Below are 21,694 nucleotides of genomic sequence, written 5' to 3' on the forward strand. Positions count from 1 at the left end.
ATTATTCTTGCTGGGGGTGAAGGATGTTGAAGTACTTGTCTAGCCACCAGATGAGGGGGGCAGCACTCTGGTGTTTGTTAACTTGGCAATTTGTGAAGCTGGGTACAGGTGGCATCCAATAAATTCTATTTGTTGTGTTGCACTATGTGACTCTTGGGTGGGTTTATTGTGATTTCACAAGTTCTGCATAAAGTAAAGCAAGAGGTCAAGATAAGGTTAACAGCGGATTCCTGGAGGAAGCTGTAAGGAGTCAATCATTGAGATATGGGAAAACTTTATCCATAGTAGGTGTAGTTGTGCTGCAACCACTGCTATTACTTTGGTAAATTGCTGGGAGCTCTGCAGAGACCTAAGGGCAATGCTCTGAATTGGCTCCCAGATGTTAAGGGAGAAATCTCCTGGAATGCCTATCTTCATATTATAGTATGCATACTGGAGATCTATGGAGAACATCCAATCATCCTTCCTCACAAGAAGTAATATGGACTGAATCATGAACATTCGGAATTTTATATGTCTTGCAAACTAATTTAGATGGCTCAGATCCAGAATGAGTCTGAGGTCCCCTGTCTTCCTGGGCACTAGAAAGAACCTGGAAAAGACTCCAAACTCTAACTGGTCTTGGAGGACTGGCTGGATGACTCTTTTCTAGCATCCTGGAAATCTCTGCTACTGCAGGTTCCCACTGATTGAGTGGCATGTTGGAAACCTTTTTCTTTTTTGCTGGGTGACCGAAAAAGGCAACTGAATAGCCTCTGGATATAATTTTGAGCATCCAAGTATCTGATGTTATGCTTTGTCATGCTATTGGGTGCATAAATAACTTCTCTCCAACTGCCTCCAGAGTGCAGCAGTCAAGCAACCTTTCAGGAGCGTTGGTAGGGCTTTTCAGTGAATGAACCATGAAGGCCCTGGTTTTGCAGTCTGCTTCTGTGTCTTGGACAATGACCATTAGAGTTACAGCGTCCTCTGCCATGAGAAGGTTTGTTTGTTCCCGGAAGTGTCCTGATAACAGCCCTCTGATTTTCAGAACCATATCTTCTTCCTACCCCTCTAAGTCTAAGAACAAGGTCCTTTGTAAGGTGGAAAAACTGATTCCCACCATGTGTGTGTGTTTCACCATCTTGTTGACTCCTGGTTAATGTTTCTTTTACCTTTGGTCCAAAAAGTGTGGAATCAAACAGGGCATTAATAAAGGATCACAAAGGCGCATCCAGGCATGTCGGCACAGAGCAATGCTGGTGCCTGCTGCTCTAACGGTTCCATTAGATAGGACTAAACTGTAAAGCAGCTGGTAGTCCACAGTCTTCTGAACATCTGCAAGCAAATTACCTGGGATGGAAATCACACCTGGGGGGGGGGGGTCCTAACAGGCCTGTAATGCTAGAAAGACAGCCCTCATCTCCAAGACACTGATCTGAAGATTTGCCTCTAGAGATGTCCAAGAACCTTGGAAAATCCTACCTTCGAAATCCATTCCCCACCTCCACCAGAGAAGGGTGACATCTGTAGTTACAACAGCCAGTGGTTGATCCGGGTAAAAAGTCTGACCTGCCTTCACCGATGGAGATTTTACCCACCAACTGATATGATCCTTGCATAATTTATCTTTATAGCAGGAGCTCTCATAAAACACATCTGATCCCTTCAAGTGGCAAATGAGATCTGGGGTACTATGGTGGAGTGGAGGGAATTAAGGGGAGGGGAGGAGTCAGAGCCCTAGCTCTGAAAGTTCAGGAATGGGTCTGAGGTTGGATCAAACTGGAACAACAGGAACCAAGCAGGAAAAAACAACGAACACAAACTCCACCAAAAGGATTTATTGCACACTGAAATAACTCTCTGACGTCTCGGCCAAAGCCTTCAAGGAGAAGGAGAGGTTGGGTCAAGTCTGATTTGACAAACCATGCATTGAATCGGATAAAAACAGACATCCGATCTCATGCTGCAAATCAATAATGTGATAAAGTTGTTTACAAAGGAAAAAAGGCAGACATCAAGGTTATCTGGCTGACCAAGTTTGCTTAAGACTGCAGACTAGGAGCGGTCACAAAACTCAAAATGACACCCACATTTTCTAACATGGAATAACCACAACTCATTCATGGTATCCAGACAAAGACAAACTCCATGCTAAAAAAATGGATCACTTTAGTGACTGAGAAGCAAGAACACTCCAACTACCACAAATAACATCCTCCCACTCAAAACTAACCCAGTCAGAGATCTTGGCACAATCATGGAAAATTAACTCTACTTCAACCACCAAATCAGTTTAACTTGTCCACCTAATTATTAAAGGAATACAATCCAGGAACAAGGACGCTATAGTCTTATGTCCAACCACCAAGTTCAACTAAAAATAAAAAGTTATGTACTTACCATAATGGTTCATCTGTGCTGTCCATTTTCATTCTTCCTCAACAGCTGGGTTCGGATCCAGCCCTCGGCTGCTTCTTTCACAGTGCAGAATACTTGAACCCTCAAGCTCCTCCCTTTACCCATAGTGCCCCACCAACTTAAAATTCCACAGTTCTAGTTTGCTGCCCATACGGTTAAAAGAACAACTGAAAGTTAGAAACAGAAGCTGGAGCTCAAACAAGGAAGAGAGGATCCGACAATACTCTTTGATCTCTCCAGAAGTAAAAGGAGGAGGGGTAGATGGGTGGGGAGTTGAAGAAGAATGAAAATGGACAACACATATGGAACATTATGGTAAGTACACAACTTTTTAATCTGATGTCATTTTCATCCATTTCTCAACAGTTGGGACAGAGTCCTGAGCTACCTAAATCCTGGGAGGACTCTAAGGAAGGATATTTACAAGCACTGTCCAGCCAAAGGCTGCTTTTCCCCTAGAGACCATATTCAGTTTATAATGAGAGAGAAAACTATGAGGATTAGCCCAAGTGGCAGTTGCACAATCATCATCCAAGGAGGTTCTAGACAAAATGGCTGAAACAGTCACCACAGACCTCATGGAATGGGTTCTTTCTGGCTATGTAAAGGTAAACCTACTTTCTCATAAACAAAAGTAATACAATTAGTTAACCATTTGGCCAAAGTAACTTTAGATACTGGTTTCCATAGTTTTAAATTAGAAAAAGAAACAATTGTTCAGAGTTTCTTAGGTCTTTGGTTCTGTGAAGGTAGAAACTTAACTGTCTGTCCACATTCAATAGATGCAAAATATCTTTTGAAAAATTTGGAAAGAAAACTGGGAGATTAATGACCTGATTAATATTATATTCTACCACCACCTTTGGCAAAAAGGGAGAACTGTCCCATAAAGAAACCCTATTCTTGTGAAAAATTAAATAAGGAGGATTAGAAGACAATGCTTGAAGTTCAGACACTCTTCTGAGAGATACAATAGCAACTAAGAAAACAGTTTTCCAGGTCAAAAATTTTAGACCAGACCTAGTTGAATGTTCAAAGGGAAGTGGAGTAAAGGCCTGAAGAACAACCCCGGAGGGGGGGAGACAGCAACACTCCCATCTGCAGCTGAGTTTGCAGGAATCGACGCATCTTCCGGTCCATATCTGCCTCAGAAATACTGTGAGTAGACCTGGAGGAAGCCGCCTGGGAGGGCTGACGCGATGACTACCTCGAGGCTGGTCGGGTCTCCTCCTCCGGCTCCAGGGAGAAACATGGCGAATGGAGCTGTGAGGAGGAAGGCTTGGACACTCTCAATGGAAAAGAGGCCACCTTAGCGGGAGGGGCCGAGGGATCCAATTCGGCCTGTCGCTTGCGGCTTCTTTCTCTCTCTCTTTTTCTCTCTCTCCCTTCTCTCTTTTCTATCCTTCTTGGCTTCTCGTTCTCCCTGAGACAAGGTAGGAGGGTGAGTCCCAGGCAGGGGAAGAGGGCCGATTCGCTGGGCAGCCGTGGCTGTCGCTACAGAGAGGGAAGGAAAAGAAGCTGATTCCGCAGGTAGAAGACCCGCCAAAATCAGCTTGTTCCTCCTATCCCTTAAGGCTCGGGGGTTGACGGCTGCATAAATCTGGCAGCCCGAATAAAGGTGCGGAACCCCAAGCAAATCACTCAATGAGTGTGACCATCCGCTGGTGACAGCTTATGGCCACACTCAGAGCACTTGGGAAAAAAAAGTCACTTTAATGACTTTCAGCCATACTAGAGACACACACAGAGCCACACAAGCGCACCTGAAAGAGGGAAAAATAGGGCCTACTAAGGGAGAATAACTACCAAAGGTGAAGGAGGAGATAAAAGCTAGGGAGAAAGAACACCCGAAAAAAGGTACTAAAATACACGCGCACACAAAAAAAAAAGTAGACTAAAAGAGAAGTCTGAAGTAAAAAAATTGCCTGGAGCTCTAAGAATCCCATGCTTGGCAAAGCCGCGGCAAACGAGATCCGAGGATTGGAAGGAGGTTGCAGTGTAGTATGGGTAAGGGGGAGAAGCTTGGAGCTCGTATCTTTTTGCTTGGTATGCTGCCGGCTCGGATCCGTGTCGGATCCGTAACCCACAGGTTGCTGATCAAATTACGTTAACTACTTCAGATACCATGTTCCCCCTCTACAGACAACCGCCCCCCTCACTCTTTCTTAAACTTGCACCTCACTCTATAGTCTACCCTGTCTCTATACTTGAGAGTAGACCAATCCAAGAATCTACTGTCCCCAACATCTTGGAATCATTCTACACCGTACCATTACACAAAGGAGGAAACTCCACCAATTCATCAAATTATAGACCCACAGCCATTCTCTCACCACTCTCAAATTCTAGAAAAATGCATACATAGCTTCTTAATTATCTTACTGACAAACACCATCAGACTCCTACACAACAAGACTTTAGGCCAAACCATGGCACATCCAGTGTCCTTTTGCAGATACTGTAGCAGAGGCCTGAGACAAAAACCTACTGGTGTCATGTCTTTTCCTTAACCTCTCAAAAGTTTTTGACAGTTTCACGCTCTAAACCACTAAGTAAACTAACTAACCTCAACCTCTCCTCCTCTGCTATTCTCTGATTCTCTAACTACTTTATCAACAGGCTACAGTCAGTCAGATGGCTTTCTATCTGCTCCCCATTCTTACCCATCCAGACTGGCATCCCCCAGGGCTCTATATTGGGACCTCTCCTTTTCAACATTTTCACAAATTACCTCCACTCTTCATGTACCACCTCCTCCCTGATACAATACGTAGATGACTCTACCCTTATCTGCTCAGATGACATCTCTCACCTCCCCTCTATTACTCAAAACAAATTCCACATCGAACAATGGCTAACTGATAACCAGCTCGTCTTTAACCCCCCCCCCCCCACAAAAAACTCCTCCTTTTCTTCCCTAAATCACTTCTCCACCATTAATACCCTTATCAAAGCTGATCCTCACACTAGACATCTGGGTATCATAACTGATGACCAATTAAAATTTGACCTCCATATACAACACTATTTACTCTAGAGAAACAAAATTCCTTGCCTCTAACTCTAAACCATCTCTGGCACAGACTTTCCTCCTTCCCTGTCTTTTGTATGCCTCTCCCATAATCACATCTCTACAATCTACCCTTAACTACCAAACTGGAACAAACATAACAACATAGCTCGATTTGCCAGCGATCAGCCGTAGAAATCCCATCACTGCCTTGCTTTAAAACAGCTTAAATGGCTTGAGTTTCCCCAGCTTCTTCTCCTTTCCCCAGCTGCAATTTACTCATACCTTACTATACCAACCCTCAGCCTGTCCTCCTCTCTCCTCTCTCATGTCTCTCTACACCCCTGTTGAACTCTATGCAGTTCTGATCAATACCCTCTTAATATCTATAAAACCAACAAATACATTGGTAAACTTCTCTATAAAAGCACTGTATCTCAAGCTTGGAACAACCTCCCACCAAATATCCGTAGCATTAACTGTGTGACCAGTTTCAGAATTTAACTTAAGAACTATCTTCTTAACACTAGCCCCTGCCCATGCCAGGACCATACTTAAGTCCCCTCACCCACACCTCTCTTTACCTATTATTCTAAATCTTTCAGCCTTCTCCTACCTATACTCTCTGTTAATAGAAACAATATCATGAATCTATTACCACTCTAGTTCTGTTTTCTGTAATATTACGTCTTACTAGGGAGAACCCAAGTACAACTCCTTTTTTCCCTAAACTCTCATCTGCTGTTCTCTCATCATTTTTATTTTTGCAACTACTTTTCATGCAACTTCTTTTACTGTAAATATATGTATCACTATAACTATGTAAATTTGCCTGCATTTCAATATATGATACAACTATGTAATATTCTTGTTTTTGAATTTATGCATGTTAACTTTTTGTTTTTTTGAACCTATGTATGTTAATATCTTGTTATTTTCTGGAGCTTTTCTCCTCGGGTCTCCACTGAAAACAGGCCTTTGGCTCAGCTGGACTAAACCAGTTAGCAAATGGCAAATAGTTAAATAAAACCCTGGCCAGTGGTAAAAGTAATCGTCGCTGCCATGGATCCCAAAACTTGGAGTATCAAACGTGCTGGAAGGGAAGAATTTTGAAACATCTTTTTGACCTGGAACGAAGTAGTCTGTATCCACGAAAGAGGAAGAGAAGATATTTGGGTGACTGTATTGAAATGAACACCAATGAATTCCAAAGTTTGAGTTGGAGTGAACTGAAATTTGTTGTAATCGACAGATAATTCTCGACTGGAGCACAGCTGGAGAAAATAGTGCCTTGTTTGAATCAATTGATGCCTGGTTGGAGCAGTTAGGAGCCAATCATCCAGGTACAGAAACATCTGGAATCCCAGCAGTCTCAGATGAGCTTCTATAACTGTCAGGCAATTTGGTAAACACCCTGGGGGCTGTGGGTGATACCAAAGAGGAGTAAACTGAATTGGTAATGACGGGCTCCCAGCTGGAAGCGTAGATATCTTTTGGAGCGCCTGTTCATTTTGATATGACAGTACACATCCTGAAGATCTTTTGCGCACATACAGCCGTCCTTGTGCAGAAATGTCAGAATGGACTGAACTGTGACCATCTGGAACTTTGTTAACTGAACCAATTGATTTGGCTTTCTGAGAACCAAAACTTGTCTTAATTTCCCCTGTCTTTTTTGGCACCAAAAAGAACCCTGAATAAGTTCCGGATCCTCACTGGTCTGGGGAGACCTCTTAGATTGCTCATTTTCTAGGAGCTTTTTCATCTCTAGAAAAGCTGCTTCACTCTGACTGGGTGGATCATCAGGGATCTTTTTCAGGACTAATGGTGGGGGCTGGAAAAATATGACAAACTATTTTTTATCCTCTGCACCCATAAATCTTTTGTGACATCTAGGCAGGCTCTATAGTGCAGGGATAGACAACCTTTGACTGCCAACAGAAACAGCTAGTCAGGCCTCCATTCAGGACAGGATCCGAGATCTCTAGACCTCTGATTATGTGGATCACCACTGCCTTTGGGGACAGTGCCTTCCATTTGAGTTCCCCCCCTCTGCCCCTGGGGGAACTGTCTCCATGTGAATCTTAACTCATTACAGCAGAGTGAGGACCACTTGAGTAGTAGAAAAATGTACATCCTCAACAGACATGGTCTTCCGTTTTTGTTTGCACCTAGAGTAGTGCAAGTCATTCACTTTGGGGCCAAACAATGAGGTTCTGCAAAAAGAAGATTTGAAGGGTTCTGCAAAATCACACAAACCACATTCAGGCATGTCTCCTAATTGAAATGCCTGAATCCACTGCCAGTGAGGTACCTTCAAGCAGCACGAGAAATCAAACTCACTGACAAACTGGAAACAGATTAAATGGTACTCAACTGCGAGGAAATTATATTCCCTTCCTTGGAAGATACGGACCCAGAAAGGGATATGGTAACTTCCTTGATCAAATCTCTGAAGTCTAATAAACTGTGCTAAATAATTCAGTGACCTCAAAGCAAAGGTCGCTGATGCATAGACATGCTTTCTAAATCTGTCCCATGCCCTAGACTCCCTGTTATGGGGGTGGACAGAGGAACTATGTTCTGATAGTTCCTTCCTTGTGGTCACAACCATGGCATCAATGGGATCTCCTTTACTACAGAGTGGATTGTCTTTTGGAGGTGCAAGGATTTTGTCTGGTCTCTTGGGTATAGGCTCAGCAGTGTCTGGTTCTTTCATACCCTCCAAAAGACCAAATTTATAAGCTCATCGGTGGACGGTGTCACCCAGGAGGTAGACGGGCTACACCCAAAAGTCTCAAGAAACATGAATTCCTCTTGGGAATTATCACTGGGACCAACCTTCTTGTTATTTAAGAAGTTCCAAGATGTCTCCAAAGGAGACATCGTCAGGTGGTGATCTGGGGGACGCTTCCCCTTCATCAAAATCAGTGTCTTCAGTGACAGACCCTTGTGGGGAGTCTAAGTGCCTCCTCTTGCATGTTCTTTTCCAAGGGATCTCCTCAGCAGGATGCTCTGGGGAGGTATTGGAAGAGACAAAGATACCCTGACAGGAGGACTTCAGACTGGCTATGGCTGGTTGTCCCGATGGAACAGATGAACAAGGCTCTGGATGCAAAACTGAATGAGACAAGAAAGTTTGATCTGAAGAGGACAGAGATGTCAGATCTCTAGACAGAGAATACTCTCTACACTATCTTGAAAGCAGAATGCCAAGGGGAAGCAGAAATCAATAGATCCAACAAAGGAGCTTCATGAACCATAGGCTCCATTCGTCCCGCTGGCAATCCACCCAAGGAGGTAGTCAGAACTGAACCATCTAACGCTGTTTTGATGGAAAGAGGTAGCTCTGTCAACTTTGGAGTTGGCTCCAACACCCCAAAGCCAGCACCGATTCTTTGGCTACAAGGGTCATCTGGCTCTAAGGTACTGAGCACCAGACCACTCACAGATACCACTGGAGTCAAAGACACCATTACCTTCAGATTTCAGGAGGACATCCCCAAGGCTTTTGGATCCAACAGATCCAAAACCGAAGTATGGCTCAGAGAAGGAGATATAATAGGTGGTGTGGCTCTATGGAGGCTCTCAGGACCCAATGGGGGGTCAAAGCCGACAGAGCTCTAATTTGAATTTCTGTCCTGAGGAACGTCCTCATCATCCTATGTACATCTCCTTCCGATAGGCTCCTGGAGGATCGAAGAGAGGAAGCCATTGAAGAAGGCCTCAAATGACACTGATGCAACTGTTAGAGGAATGTTGAAGGCAATCTAGAAGTAACAGGCTCAGAGAGTAAATTGGAGAATGGACCTGAAGAGATGTTTTGGGTCTTGGTTTCGGATCTGGCTTTCTTGAAAGTTTTGCTGGTGGTTCCAAAGAAGGAGCTGAAGTAGGACAATACAGGAATCTCTTGCATGTATACTTAGCAACAAAGTCACTATTCTTGTCTTGATTCTTTGGAGTTTGAGCCACAGCAACCATAGAATGCTTAGAAGGGATAAGACCCCTAAGTATCAGTTTGCTCTTTCCATCAATTAAGGCTCGTGAGTTGAAGCCTTTACAGATTTCAAAAATCAACGTCTAGATATTTAGGACATAAGAAATATAAACAGACTGTGTGGATGTCCGAATTGGGAACCTTGTGCCCACATGTCGCACACTTGTTGAAACTGGACGGTTTGCCAGACATATTGGAAGGTTATGGCAAAAGGAACAAACAATTTTTTACCAGGTAAGACTAAAGGATAGAAAATGTCCTCTTTTTAATGAGTATGGGGAGACAGGAAAGAAGAGAAAATTACCAACAATGGTAACAGAGGTATTACAAATAGTACAAGAAGAAAGGACTACCAGCAATGGTATTAAACAGTACTCAAGGAGTATGAGAAAAAGTGACTAATATATTAAACTAGAAGGGTAAAAGGGAGGAGAGAGAAAACTATCAAGAAAAAAGGCAGTAAAGGAAGAAACTCACTGAAATTTGAAGGTTCTTGAAAAAAGTAGTACCCAAAGCTCGAGAGCTCACAATCTATGTCTATCTCTAGTGTTATGAATACTTGTACACTGAAGAGAAGGACATCTACAGCTATGGTAAGATTTTACACATCTGTACTTCCCAGATAAGAGGTAGTTCTCTGGAATACATACCCATCTCCAGCAGGTCCTGCTTTATCACAGGTAAAGTTTAAGTCTTTAGAATGAGTAATTCTGGCATGGTTTATTTTTAGGATATGTAGGAGGTCTATCGGGGTGGAGTCTGAAATTGCCTTTTATGCCAGGCATAGATCTCCCCTCAGCAGCCCGAAGGAGAATCTGTTCCACTGTCAGCTTCTGGCCATTGCATTTATTGTAGTGGTGTCTCTTTGTGGTAATGTAATCTGAAGTCATTTTCAAAGTTACAGTTGGTGTTTCCTGGGTCATATATACACATCTGTATGGTAGGTTTAACTTTAATACTAGATTCCGGATGCCAGTATAATGTACCAGATTTATATAAAAATGTTTTCTTTTTGTCTTTGCTCAATTGTGCAGTGTCGCCACTGAGTTAAGACGCTTTTAAGAACATGAATACCATAACTTTTTGAATCAGGGCAGTAGTGCAGAGAAATTGAATGAACTGTGTAATGTTAGGCTGATAACTGTATAGAAGATTGTATGTGATGTATAATATTTGCAACCGAAAATGTGAATATGGGTTTACGTTTATATAAAAGTATAATTGTCTGTCATAAGTGATCGTTCAATAAAGATGTTTCTTGTTTAAAAAAATAGTGTTAAGGGTTCATATGTACAAAAAGAAAAGTCTAAAATAATAAATTTATAGAGAATCCTAGTTCAAGGAATAAGGAAGTTTATGCTGTAACGGTGAGGTTTAATTGTGAAACTCAATACAGAATGCCAGAATCAGAGACAGCAGATAGAAATGCAGTCAGATTTTAAAACTCTTTAATCCCTCCACACCACATGCTCCAGAGACCTCAACATTACTATAATCAACAAAACCTGCTGGAGGGACAGGTTCATAACCCAGAGACTACCCATGCTATGGAATAGACTTTCCATACATGTCAAACAAAGCACCTCACTGGCCCTCTTCAAGAGAAATCTTGATGAGTGGATGGGAAATAGAAAATTCACCCCGGGGATCACTCCAGTGGCTCTACTCGACAGCGGAACTGGTTACCAAGGTTGGGTGACACGATGCAAGGGTAATCCTATGGGCTAGGCTTGTAAAGTCTTCAGGGCCATTAGCCTAGTACACACCTATGAACCTATGTTCACAATGGCTGCAAACGAGATCTGAGAAATGTTATGTTGGTGGGACACTATTGGTAAAGGCAGGACCTCAAGAATCCAAGTATTCTACGACATGGAAGAAGCGGCCAGGTCAGATCCAAATCCGGCTGTTGAGGAATGAATGAAAATGACAACGTCAGATCATAACATTTTCTCACCCAAATAATTCTCAAGTATAAGGTTTCTAAGCTACAAGGAATGCATCAAAGCCTTATTACTTTATTTCTATCATTCATCAGCTTTCTCTGTGGTGATTTCTGCCTAGTCTAAAAGACAGCAAATGACCCTGAGCTACATGAACTTTCCTTCTACACATTTCTAAAACTGCAAATCTGCTTTAAAGACTAAACCTACACCGTAACAGAAAACAAGGCCAGCTGGGAAGACAGCTCTCTCAAACGTTCCTTGCCTGTAGAATAAGCCCTTACTTCATGTCAAACAAAGCAGATCTCTTGCTCTCATTAAATTTACTTTAGAAGATCAAATGGATAACTGCAATTTTTTCCTGGTCAGGCATTTCAATCCATTATGTGCAAGGGTAGTACGCAAACTGCAGTGGCAAGGCTCCTAATGACATTTACAATAGATTGTCTAGCATGAACCTATGAACACGGGTGCTAGGAAAGATTCTACTAAATTCTTAGCTTTCTGGAAAACCAAATTCAGGAAAAAAACTCATTCTGGCACTTATGATAATGACATTATGGATTTTATTTTGAATATCAATACCCTCCACTTATGGAATTGGGGAATTTATTTATTTTTTCCTATTTCTTGCTGCCTCAAGTTGTAACTTACATTTGGTGACTTAAAACATCACCCCTTTTTCCTGTTTCATGTCAAACTTCATGGAATCCATTTAAGGTTAATTTATTTAAAAAAAAGAGAGAAGTTATAGATAGGATGGTGCAGTGGTGCAGCTGTTGCGTTGTCACCTCACAGCAAGAGGTTCTCCGGTTTGATTCTCGGCTGGGGTGCCTTCTGTGTCGAGTCTGCATGTCCTCCCTGCATTCGTTTGGGTCTTCTCCGGGTGCTCCGGTTTCCTCCCACGTTACAAAGACATGCGACCGGAGCGTTTCTCCCCGGGCCTCCGCTGAAAATTGGTTTGTTGCACATCAGACTTTTCCGGTAAACAAAAGTTAAATAGAATAAAAATAAATAAATAAGTTATCTCTGGTTTTCAAAAAGAGAAACAGCCCGCTACAATTACAGTTAAATTATTTACTAAAATTTTGATTGAAAAGCTTTTAAAAAAAAAAAAAAAAAAAAAAAGCTCAACAAGGTGATCCACTACACATTAAACTAGTCTGACAATGACGGGAGACTTCAGGCAATGAAATGAGTTGGTGATAAGAACTGTAGAAGTTTCCTAACTTGTGCTGTCTATAAAAGAATGCCTCTTGTAACAAGAAAAATTTCAATGAATGCTGCATAGGCCTTCAGAGTTAACGGTATGGCATGATGAAAATTCTTCTTAGGGAAAGAGGCTATATAATGGGTAAACTCAAATGTTATGACTTACTGTTACTCTTCACTAAATATCTGACCAGTTCTTATTCCTTACATTTTACAACAAATGGGGTTCTATGGCTTTCAATAATCATTCATAAAATAGAGGACAAGGCAGCAACAGAGAGAGAGAGAGAGAGAGAAAAAAAAACACTTACCAGCTCCATGACTGCACCCCATGGTAATAATAGTGCAAAATCCATTGTATAGCTTGTACATAGCACTCAGACTGGTCAGCTAAGAACTCACTAGGAGAGAGCAGTTAAAAACAGTATTAAATTAGATGGTTTGAAATCTTCAGAGGTTTTCTTTCAAGTATCTTTTTAAATTCTTCTGCAACACCTACAAATTAAATCTCCCCTGCAAAAATCTAAGGGTGAAAAAATGCTAGGTATCAACATGAAGTCTGAAAGCACACCACGACAGGCACATTTCAAAAATAAACTAAAATTAAAAGCTGCGGGGTCAGACTTGGGACTCTTCAATAATTTAAAAGACAAAGTAATGTACCTAGACTATAAAATAAGTAAAATGAAACAAGATGTGAAATATAAATGTGCAAAACAAATATAATTAGAACACTGCAACACAAGTAAAAATCAGAGACGATTAGTCATGTGGAGCTAAACAGATCCACAGTGGGGAAATAAGCAACAATAGAACCACCATCTGTAGGCAAATACTAACTACCCTTTACAAAGCAAAAGTCTACCAAAACTCCAAGCCCCCCATCCACAAAACCCAAAAACATAACTGCCTATGCAGAATTTGTCAGAGAAACCCTGTAAAATCATGCAAATAGCTGCAGAAAGATAGCTGTACCAATCAGAAATAAACACAGGACCGCCTCCAAAAACAAGCCACCCTGATGGAATCCCAAAATTTGTTGTATAACAGAAAGAAAAATCATGTCCAAAAAATATGAAGGACATTTCCCAGCAAGGTAAAAACTCCCTCAATCTGAACACACAACTCATGGGACAACTCAAGTCCACCAAAGCCAAATTTGAGTTAATAAACATGCCAAACTAATGTTGAACAGAACCACCTACACAGAGCCACAAAATATAGCAAATCTGGCTGATAAATACAGCTCCAGCTTTACCCCTCTATCACTTCAAGTGCCCCCTCCCAGAACACTGCTTCGATGGGCCTTAATATCCCAGAATGCCTCATGAATAGCATAAAATGACTTGTCAAGTCTGCTAAAATCTTTATTTAATCATAGACTAAGAAAAATATGGTCAAGGGACAATTGGTTATAATTGTAAGAATGTATTCTGATTAAAACACTTTTCTCCAAGACGTGGAGAAAGTTTTTAAGATGTTTTTAGGTAAACTACCCCCAAGATTTTTTTAACAAAAATTTGGGATGAAAGATGAAATGATTAATAACCAATTTTTACTTTTAGTTTAAGTCTATTAAACTTCAAATTTGTATAATTGGAAAGTGAGTTTGAATTTTTACTTGGATAAACGTTATTTATACAAGGCACCATGTCAGCCTTTTGGTTTTCTTGTTTGGTTTACTATTCTGCAGCTGCACGATCACACACTAGAAGTGCTTAGTTTTTCTTATAGGTGTTATTTATGTTTATTTATTTTATTTTACATTTGTTGACTGGGCTAATCTAACTGGACATATGTCCATTTTCAGTAGAGGCCCAGGGAGAAAAGCTCCAACAGTATTATGCAATGCTATACAAGTGTCGGGGAGAAAAGCTCCAACAGTATTATGCCATGTTATACAAGGGTCAAAGACTGCAAGGCATATACAACAGGAAAACGCGTCTTGATTGATTACACATAAAAAACCCTTACAGATATGTTTTTGCTATGCAAAAAAACAAAAAAGGACTTTCATAGGTTCATAGGTTCATACTAGGCTATCTGCCCAAGGGCATTTATAAGCCTAGCCCATAGTTATGTGGCTTTCGCCACCCCTTTAGTTTGAATAAAAACTATGCCTATCATTTTTCTGTGCCTCTGTCAAGCAGTGACACTGAAGTAATCCCTGGGGTATATCTGCGATCTCCCATCCATTGGTCAAGATTCCTCTTGAACAAGGCCAGCGAGGTGCTCTGCCTCACATGTACCGGGATTTTGTTCCACAGCATAGGGAGTCTCTGGGTGATGAATCTGTCCCTCCAGCACGTTCTATTTATAACCGTGTCAAGGTTTAAGTCTCCCGCCCTTGTGGTTCTGAGGGATCTAGATTTTTTGAGGTGAAGCATATTCATCAAATCTGGGTTTGACATGGCCTTATATGTCAGGCACAGGTCACCTCTGTGCAAGCGGTATGAGACTGAATAAAGCTGGAGTTCTTTCAGTCGGGCAGCATAAGACATATTTTTGAGACCCTTTATCCTTTTGGTGAGGAACTTTTGGGGCCTTTCAAGCTGCATCAGGTGTCTGGGTCAGATACATTCCGAACGGGGCATTGTACTCAATCATAGGTCTAATGAGTGATGAGTACAGGGGGACGATGACCTCCCTTGATCTAGATGTGAATCCCTTCATGATCAGGTGGGCGATATAGAAGGTTTTCCTAACTACTTTAGCAACATGAGTGTCAAGCGAAGACTACTGTCAACTTGGGTCCCCAGATCCCTGATGACTTTTTCTGTGCTCAGTGGATTGTCACCTATATGGTAGCTAGGGGTAACCTTGTTTTTCCCGAAGGGTATGACTATGCATTTTTTGGCGTTTAACTTCAGGCCATGGCTCTGGCACCAGTTATCCGTTTCTGTGAGGCCCTTCTGGAGGATATCTGTGTCAGATGTGTTTTCGACTATGGCCCAGTTTGCAGTCATCTGCAAACTTTGTCAGCCATAACCCTCCTGTGTTTGCTTGTACTTCAGAAAAGTAGATGCCGAACAAGAGTGGACCCAGGACTGAGCCCTGTGGGACACCACTTGTGACAGGCTTTGAGTCTGACATGGCTCCAGCAACTCTGACCCTGTGGGTTCTGTCGCTTAGCCAGTTTGCAACCCATCTTGTGATGTATGGGTTTACATTCAAGCTGATGAGTTTTCGATGATACCTGAGTGGGGTATTGTGTCGAAGGCCTTTGCCAGGTCGAGGTAGGCTGTATGGACTGCCTTTCCTCATCAATGGCCTTGGTGACTGTCTCGAAAAAGTCAACCAAGTTTAAGAGGCAGGATCTGCCTTTGACAAAGCCAAACTGGGTTGGATCCAAAGTCTGCAAGTTCCCTATGTCTTTATTTATGAGTTCCATTATGATCCTCTCCATGGCTTTGCAGATAAGGCTTGTCAAGCTAATGGGGCGGTAATTTCCAGGGTCTGTGGAGGCACCGCCCTTATGAAGTGGGACCACAGTCGCCGTGCGCCACTCCTTGGGTACGTATCCGGAGGTGAGGCTAAGATTAAACAGCTGTCCTAACTGTGGGTTTAATTCCTCGTTGAGTTCATGAAGCACACAGCCGGGGACACCATCCGGTCCCATGGATGCTGTGTTTTTGCCTTAGTGAGGGCAGTTCTCACCTGGGCGTTGGAGATGTTTGGGGGCTACAATCCTCTGGAATAGATATCTCTCCTTTTGGGGGAGGGAGAAGTTTGCACTGAACCTGTCAGCCAGTATGTTAGCAATGTGTGTAGGTTCAGTAATTTTCACATCATTTTGAACTAATTCTGAGCATATCTGGGAGTTTCCTCCTAGGTTTCTAACATAGCTAAAGAAGGCCTTATGATTGTCTTTAGAGTCCTTGGCGATTTTCTCTCAAAATTTGCCTTGGATGATTTTATGAGAGCTCTTAGTTTTTACTTATGATGATCAAAGGTGTCTTACCTTTCAAGGATTTTGCTCTATCTTGTAGTAGCTTTCTCCTTTTGTTGTAGAGCTTGTTTATGGCTGGGGTCCACCAGACTGGACGCTTGCCTTTGGTACAGAGAGTCTTAGTTTTGTTTGGGATTGCCTGATCCATGCAGTCCTGTAGGTGCTGGTAGAAGGCATTTGTAAGTGATTCAGCGGTTTGAGTAATGTTTACCACTGGCTCAGGGGCCTTAAAGGAGACCACACTAGTTTTAGAAGTGTGAAATCGGCTTTTGAGAAGTTTTTCACTGTGGTCTTTTTGTTTCAGGTGGGGGGATGAGGACCTCCAGCGAGATTAGTTTATGATCTGATCTCACCAGTGAGGGGTATACTTCGGTGTTGAACATTTTGATCCCATGTTCGTGATGATGAGATCAAGTATGTTTTCACCTCTTGTGGGGATGGTGACTAGTTGTTCCATGGCATTTGAGTTTATGAACTCCAGGAATCTTTGGGTTAGAGTGTTCGGGCTTGAGTAGTGTTCCCAGTCTATATTAGGGTAGTTGAAGTCACCTAGTATGATGGTGTTTGGAGATAGATTTATCCCTCCAATGTTTTCAGGAAGGCCATGTGAGGTTCCTGAGTTTGAGAGGGTGGCCTGTAACATGCTACAAATTGCAGAGCAGTCTTGCCTATGGTTAATTGCACCTGGATGGTCTCAGATGCATCGTGCGTTGCCACCAACCTTGAGGTGTGGGTGTCCTTTATGAATATGGACACCCCCTCCTTTCTTGGTGTTGTCCGGATTTTGGGGCGGGCGTATGATATGAGGTGAAACCTGTTAGTGCTGGGGTGCTCTCAGGAGCCTTGAACCAGGTTTCTGTCACAGCACAGACATCGATGTTCTCCATATTGAGAAGGGCCTCGAGTGCGTGCATCTTGAGATTGAGACTTCTGGCATTGAGCAGCATTACCCTTAGTTTTTTCCTTTTTGGTGTTCTAGGGTGGTAGGTTTAGAATTTGAGCCTTGCCTAAAAAGGCACTATGGGGTGGCAAGAGCCTTTGCCAATATCCGGAAGCCCAGGGTGACAGGTGCAAGCCGTCCCTTGCGAGCAGCGTGGCTTGTCCAGCATGTCATCCCAGGCAGACAGACATTGGATCCCCTTTGAATGACACCAGAATTTAAGCCAATTATTAAAGCTGATCATCTTATCACTGTATTGTGGCATCATTCTAGGTGAAGGTAGGATACTGCTCAAGGTCAGGGTCATACCTGCCTGGGCTACATAATCAGAGAGCTCCTCGGCGTCCCTTTTCATGTAGTCCAAGGAGTGCGTCTCAGGTCGTTGACACCAGCGTGGACAATGACTGAGTCGTGCTTGTACCTGCTGTTGAGAGACCTGAGTGCTTGCGTTATGTGGCGGATTCTAGCGCCCGACAGGCAGCTTACTGTGACCTTCTCCTTACTCAGTCTGGTGAGCGGGGCGTCAGTGTGTCTGACTATGGAATCACCAATGACAAGTGTGTCTGGCATTTTGTTTGGCCTTAAGGGCTGTGACTGTTTGACACTCTGACTGTGTGGTCTATGTGTTGCATGTGTTGGGTCGTGAGGTGGTATTTGTTTGGGTGTCTGCTTTGGTGGCCTCTGCTGTTTTGGTAAATTTTGACCAGAGCCTCCGAGTATGTCTTTGTGTGAGTATGTGTATGATTTGAAGTTGTGATGGTACCATGTGTGACTGGGTATGTATTGTGTGTGGTTGCCTTCTCCTCCTGTCTGGTCTTGCCAGTCCTATGTTGAGAGAGCTCAGCCTCCAGTTTGGCCGTATAGTTGCATCTCTCGCATGTATTTGTGTTTTGTGGGAGAAGGAGAGGATTGTCTGTGTACATGAGGCAATTGTAACATTGCCTCAATATTCCCAGGTTCACCAGTTGAGCTGGAGAGGACACTAGCAACTGATCCCTCGACATACTAGAAGTAGTAGATAAAGAACTTTCAAAGGACTCCGGGGGAAGTGGGTTTTGGGCTGGTGGGGTACTATCTATAATAAGAGTGCTTTATCAAGGTGCAAGTACTGTAGGAGTAAGTGCTAGGCTTTACAGATAGAGAATAGTCTACTTGGGAATCAAGTAGAGATGAACTTTTCAGTTATAGGTGAATATAAGCATTTAGCCAAAATTACATATAGACAGATTGTCAGAGAGAGAATAAAGAAACTTATACAACTGGTATCTGATGAGCATTATGTATACAGAAATGTGGACGGTAAAGAGATATCAGAAAAGGCTAGCAGTTATTATATTGTAGTATTACAGAACTGGAATAATAATTTTTTTTTCTTATATCATGTCCCTTAAAAAAAATAGTGGAGAAATAAGTCATCAGAAAAAGTGTTACAGGCATTTCATGATGATATGGCTGGTGGAGAAAGTATTAGTCAGGATTAGTACATGGGCATAGCCAAACGGGTTTTAGGAAGGATCTAAGTTGCTTCTTGAAAAGTGGAGTAGAAGTAAGAGATGTTATCTCACTTGGAAGCTTGTTCCAAGTATTTCCAACAGAGTTGGCGAACAGGCAGTCATCAGATTTATTGTTGGATTTAAGGGCCGCTACAAGTAGTTTATTAGCTGATCGTAGGGTTGCGAGATCTTTATAAGGGCTAATAATGTTAGAGTATTGGAGTGTTGGTGGGATGATACAAGATCTTGTGGTTGATAGTAAGTTGCAGTAGAAGAAATTGGTTTTGCAATTCCAGCCATCCTAATTGTTTAAGATTTTTAAAATGGTGGGTACGAAAAGGGACTCTAGTGGCAAATCTGGAGGTTATTATATGAGGTAGCCAAGTTTGTTTAGATTGCTTTTGGAAAGGTTTGTATAAATGGGGGAGGCATAGAGAAGGGTACATATTAGGTGTGTTTGGGCAATAGTAGTCCTGGCTGAAGGTGTAAGAAAGGGTTTATGCCTATACAGGAAACAGAGTTTTCTATTGACTGGATTTAATGGTTATGTTTATGTGCGAGTCAAAGTTAAGATTGTGATCAACTGTAACACCTAAAAGTTTGGTGGTAATGCTGGGTGCTACTGTAGTGCCATTATTTGAAGTAACTGTGAAATTGATAAGGGTGGACTTCTGTGTCGGTGTGAACAGTAATAATTTAGTTCTTTTTTTGGGGGGGGGGTTAAGGAGGAGTCAGTGTTTATGGAACCAGTTTTCCACTAAGATAAAAACATTTTGGGTACTGGACAGCAGTTCAGCAGAACCCGCGGCACTGATTAGTGTCGAATCATCTGCATATTGTATGCAGGTGGTTTGAGGAAGGGAAGTGTTCAGATCATTAATGAAGATAGAAAGAAGGAGAGGTCCCAAAATAGAGCCCTGTGGGACTCCCAAGGTGATAGGGAGCTGACTGGATAGGTTATTGTCCCAGAGGACTGCTTGTTGTCTATTTTCTAGATAAGACTTGAACCACTGTACTGCCTGAATGTCTAATGATAGTGATTTAAGTATATCTAACATATGGTGATGATTAACTATGTCAAAAGCTTTGGATTGGTCCAAAAAGAGAGTTGAGAAGAAAGTAGGCTATTATTACGATTTTTTTTAACAGAGTCTAAAAAGGATAAGAGTGCAGTTGTAGTACTGTGGAATGGCCTAAAGCCATGCTGGCAGTCTGCTAGTAGGTTGTTATGGAAGAGATGTTCAAGAAGTTGCAAATGAATACATCTCTCCATGATTTTTGCTAAAGGGGAAAGTAGGGCTATGGGACAGAAGTTAGAGAGTTCATTTGAGTTACCTCCCTTATGCAATGAGATAATATGTGAAACTTTCCAGAGAAATGGGATTGAACCTTCTGCAATGATTCTGTTAATCAAGATGGAAATAGGGTAGGCAAGTACTCCAGCTGCAATTTGCAAATACTCAGCTGGATGGAGGTCTGCTGATAGTGTACATGGCTTAAGTTTAAGAAGTAAGGTATGGATGAGAGATGTTGGAACTGGTTGCAGATGTAGATCAGGGGGAATATTGGATAGAGAGAGTCGCTCAGAGGTGCTAACAGGTGATAAGGTATTTGCTAAAGACTGAACGGTTTCAGAAAATAATTTGTTAAAGGTGTCCGCAATGTGGTTGGGGGAAGTCTGAGTCAAATTAAATGGGGTAGGAGTTTTGGAATGTCCTGGGTGAAGTAGTTTACTTATACCCAACCAGAATTTTTGTGGGTTTTGGCGTTGAGTTTGTTGGAGTTTAAGGTAATAGTGTTTTTTATCAAGGAGAATTGATTTTTAGTGGCATTTCTAAGCGGTCTAAAGTTTTGATCAGTTGGGTTTCTAGTATTTCTCCATCTGGACCAAATTTTATTTCTTTGAAGCATTTTGTGCCTGGTCTCTTTTGTGAGCCAAGAAGCAGATTTGCTCCTAGTTCTGCAAGAAGGTATTGTTAAAGTATAAGACTGTTTTGTCAAGAGGTAGGTATGTTAGGGGTGACCAGTTACAAGCTTTGAGCTTGGCCTGGTAGCTAACTGGGTTAAGATTTTTCTTGTTCCTGGTAGTTTTAAAGACTATTTGGGTGGGGATAACTGTCTTTTGTCTGGTTATATAGAGTGGTCACTAATGTAATCAGGAAGAATGCCTGTTTTATAGGAGAGGGGATATCTGTTAACTAATATCCAGTCTAAGGTGCTTTGTTTGTTGCTAGGTTTGTGGGTTCTAATTGGGGAGGTGATGGTTTGGTAGAACCCATAAAGATTACTGTGAGTAGTTGGTTTGGCAGAAGTGCAACAAATTCCACTCAATATTAAAGTCACCTAGGAGTATGGCTTCTTGAGGGAAAGATGTGAAGAGCCAGCTAAGGGCATTTTCAAGAGTATTGATGTTATTACCTGGAGGGATATAGGAGCAGATTATGTATAGGGATTTATTTGCATTAATATGGGGCTTAGAGACTAAGATTTTGGCATTAGTAGGTGATGGAGGTTTTCTATCTAGTGGAGAAACTAGTAATTCAGATTTGAACAGTATTGCTACTCCACCACCCTTTTAATTTAGCTGATCTAGTCTCAGGATGTTATAGCCAGGTGGGATTATGTCACTGTCCCTGGTTTCTGGTTTGAGCCACATTTCTGTTAAGCATAATATGTCAAACGAATGAGTGCCTAAGAGGGTGTGTAGCTGGGTGATTTTATTGTTTAAGATAAGTATATTAAGGTGGGCT

The 21,694-nt window shown here is 42.1% G+C and overlaps 1 protein-coding gene across 1 annotated transcript in view; it reads right to left on the reverse strand.

Annotated features, from left to right (window-relative positions):
• The window catches only part of XRN1 (5'-3' exoribonuclease 1), a 2,408,514-nt gene that overhangs the window by 1,679,486 nt on the left and 707,334 nt on the right, over nt 1–21,694 (reverse strand). The window contains exon 13 of the mRNA XM_044071018.1: nt 12,874–12,963. Coding sequence (XP_043926953.1) covers nt 12,874–12,963 — 90 coding nt within the window. The remainder of the gene's footprint in view (nt 1–12,873; nt 12,964–21,694) is intronic.

This window comes from Protopterus annectens, chromosome 5.part0 (assembly GCF_019279795.1).
Source record: "Protopterus annectens isolate FY-2018-M chromosome 5.part0, PAN1.0, whole genome shotgun sequence".
Classification (NCBI taxonomy): Eukaryota; Metazoa; Chordata; order Ceratodontiformes; family Protopteridae; genus Protopterus; species Protopterus annectens.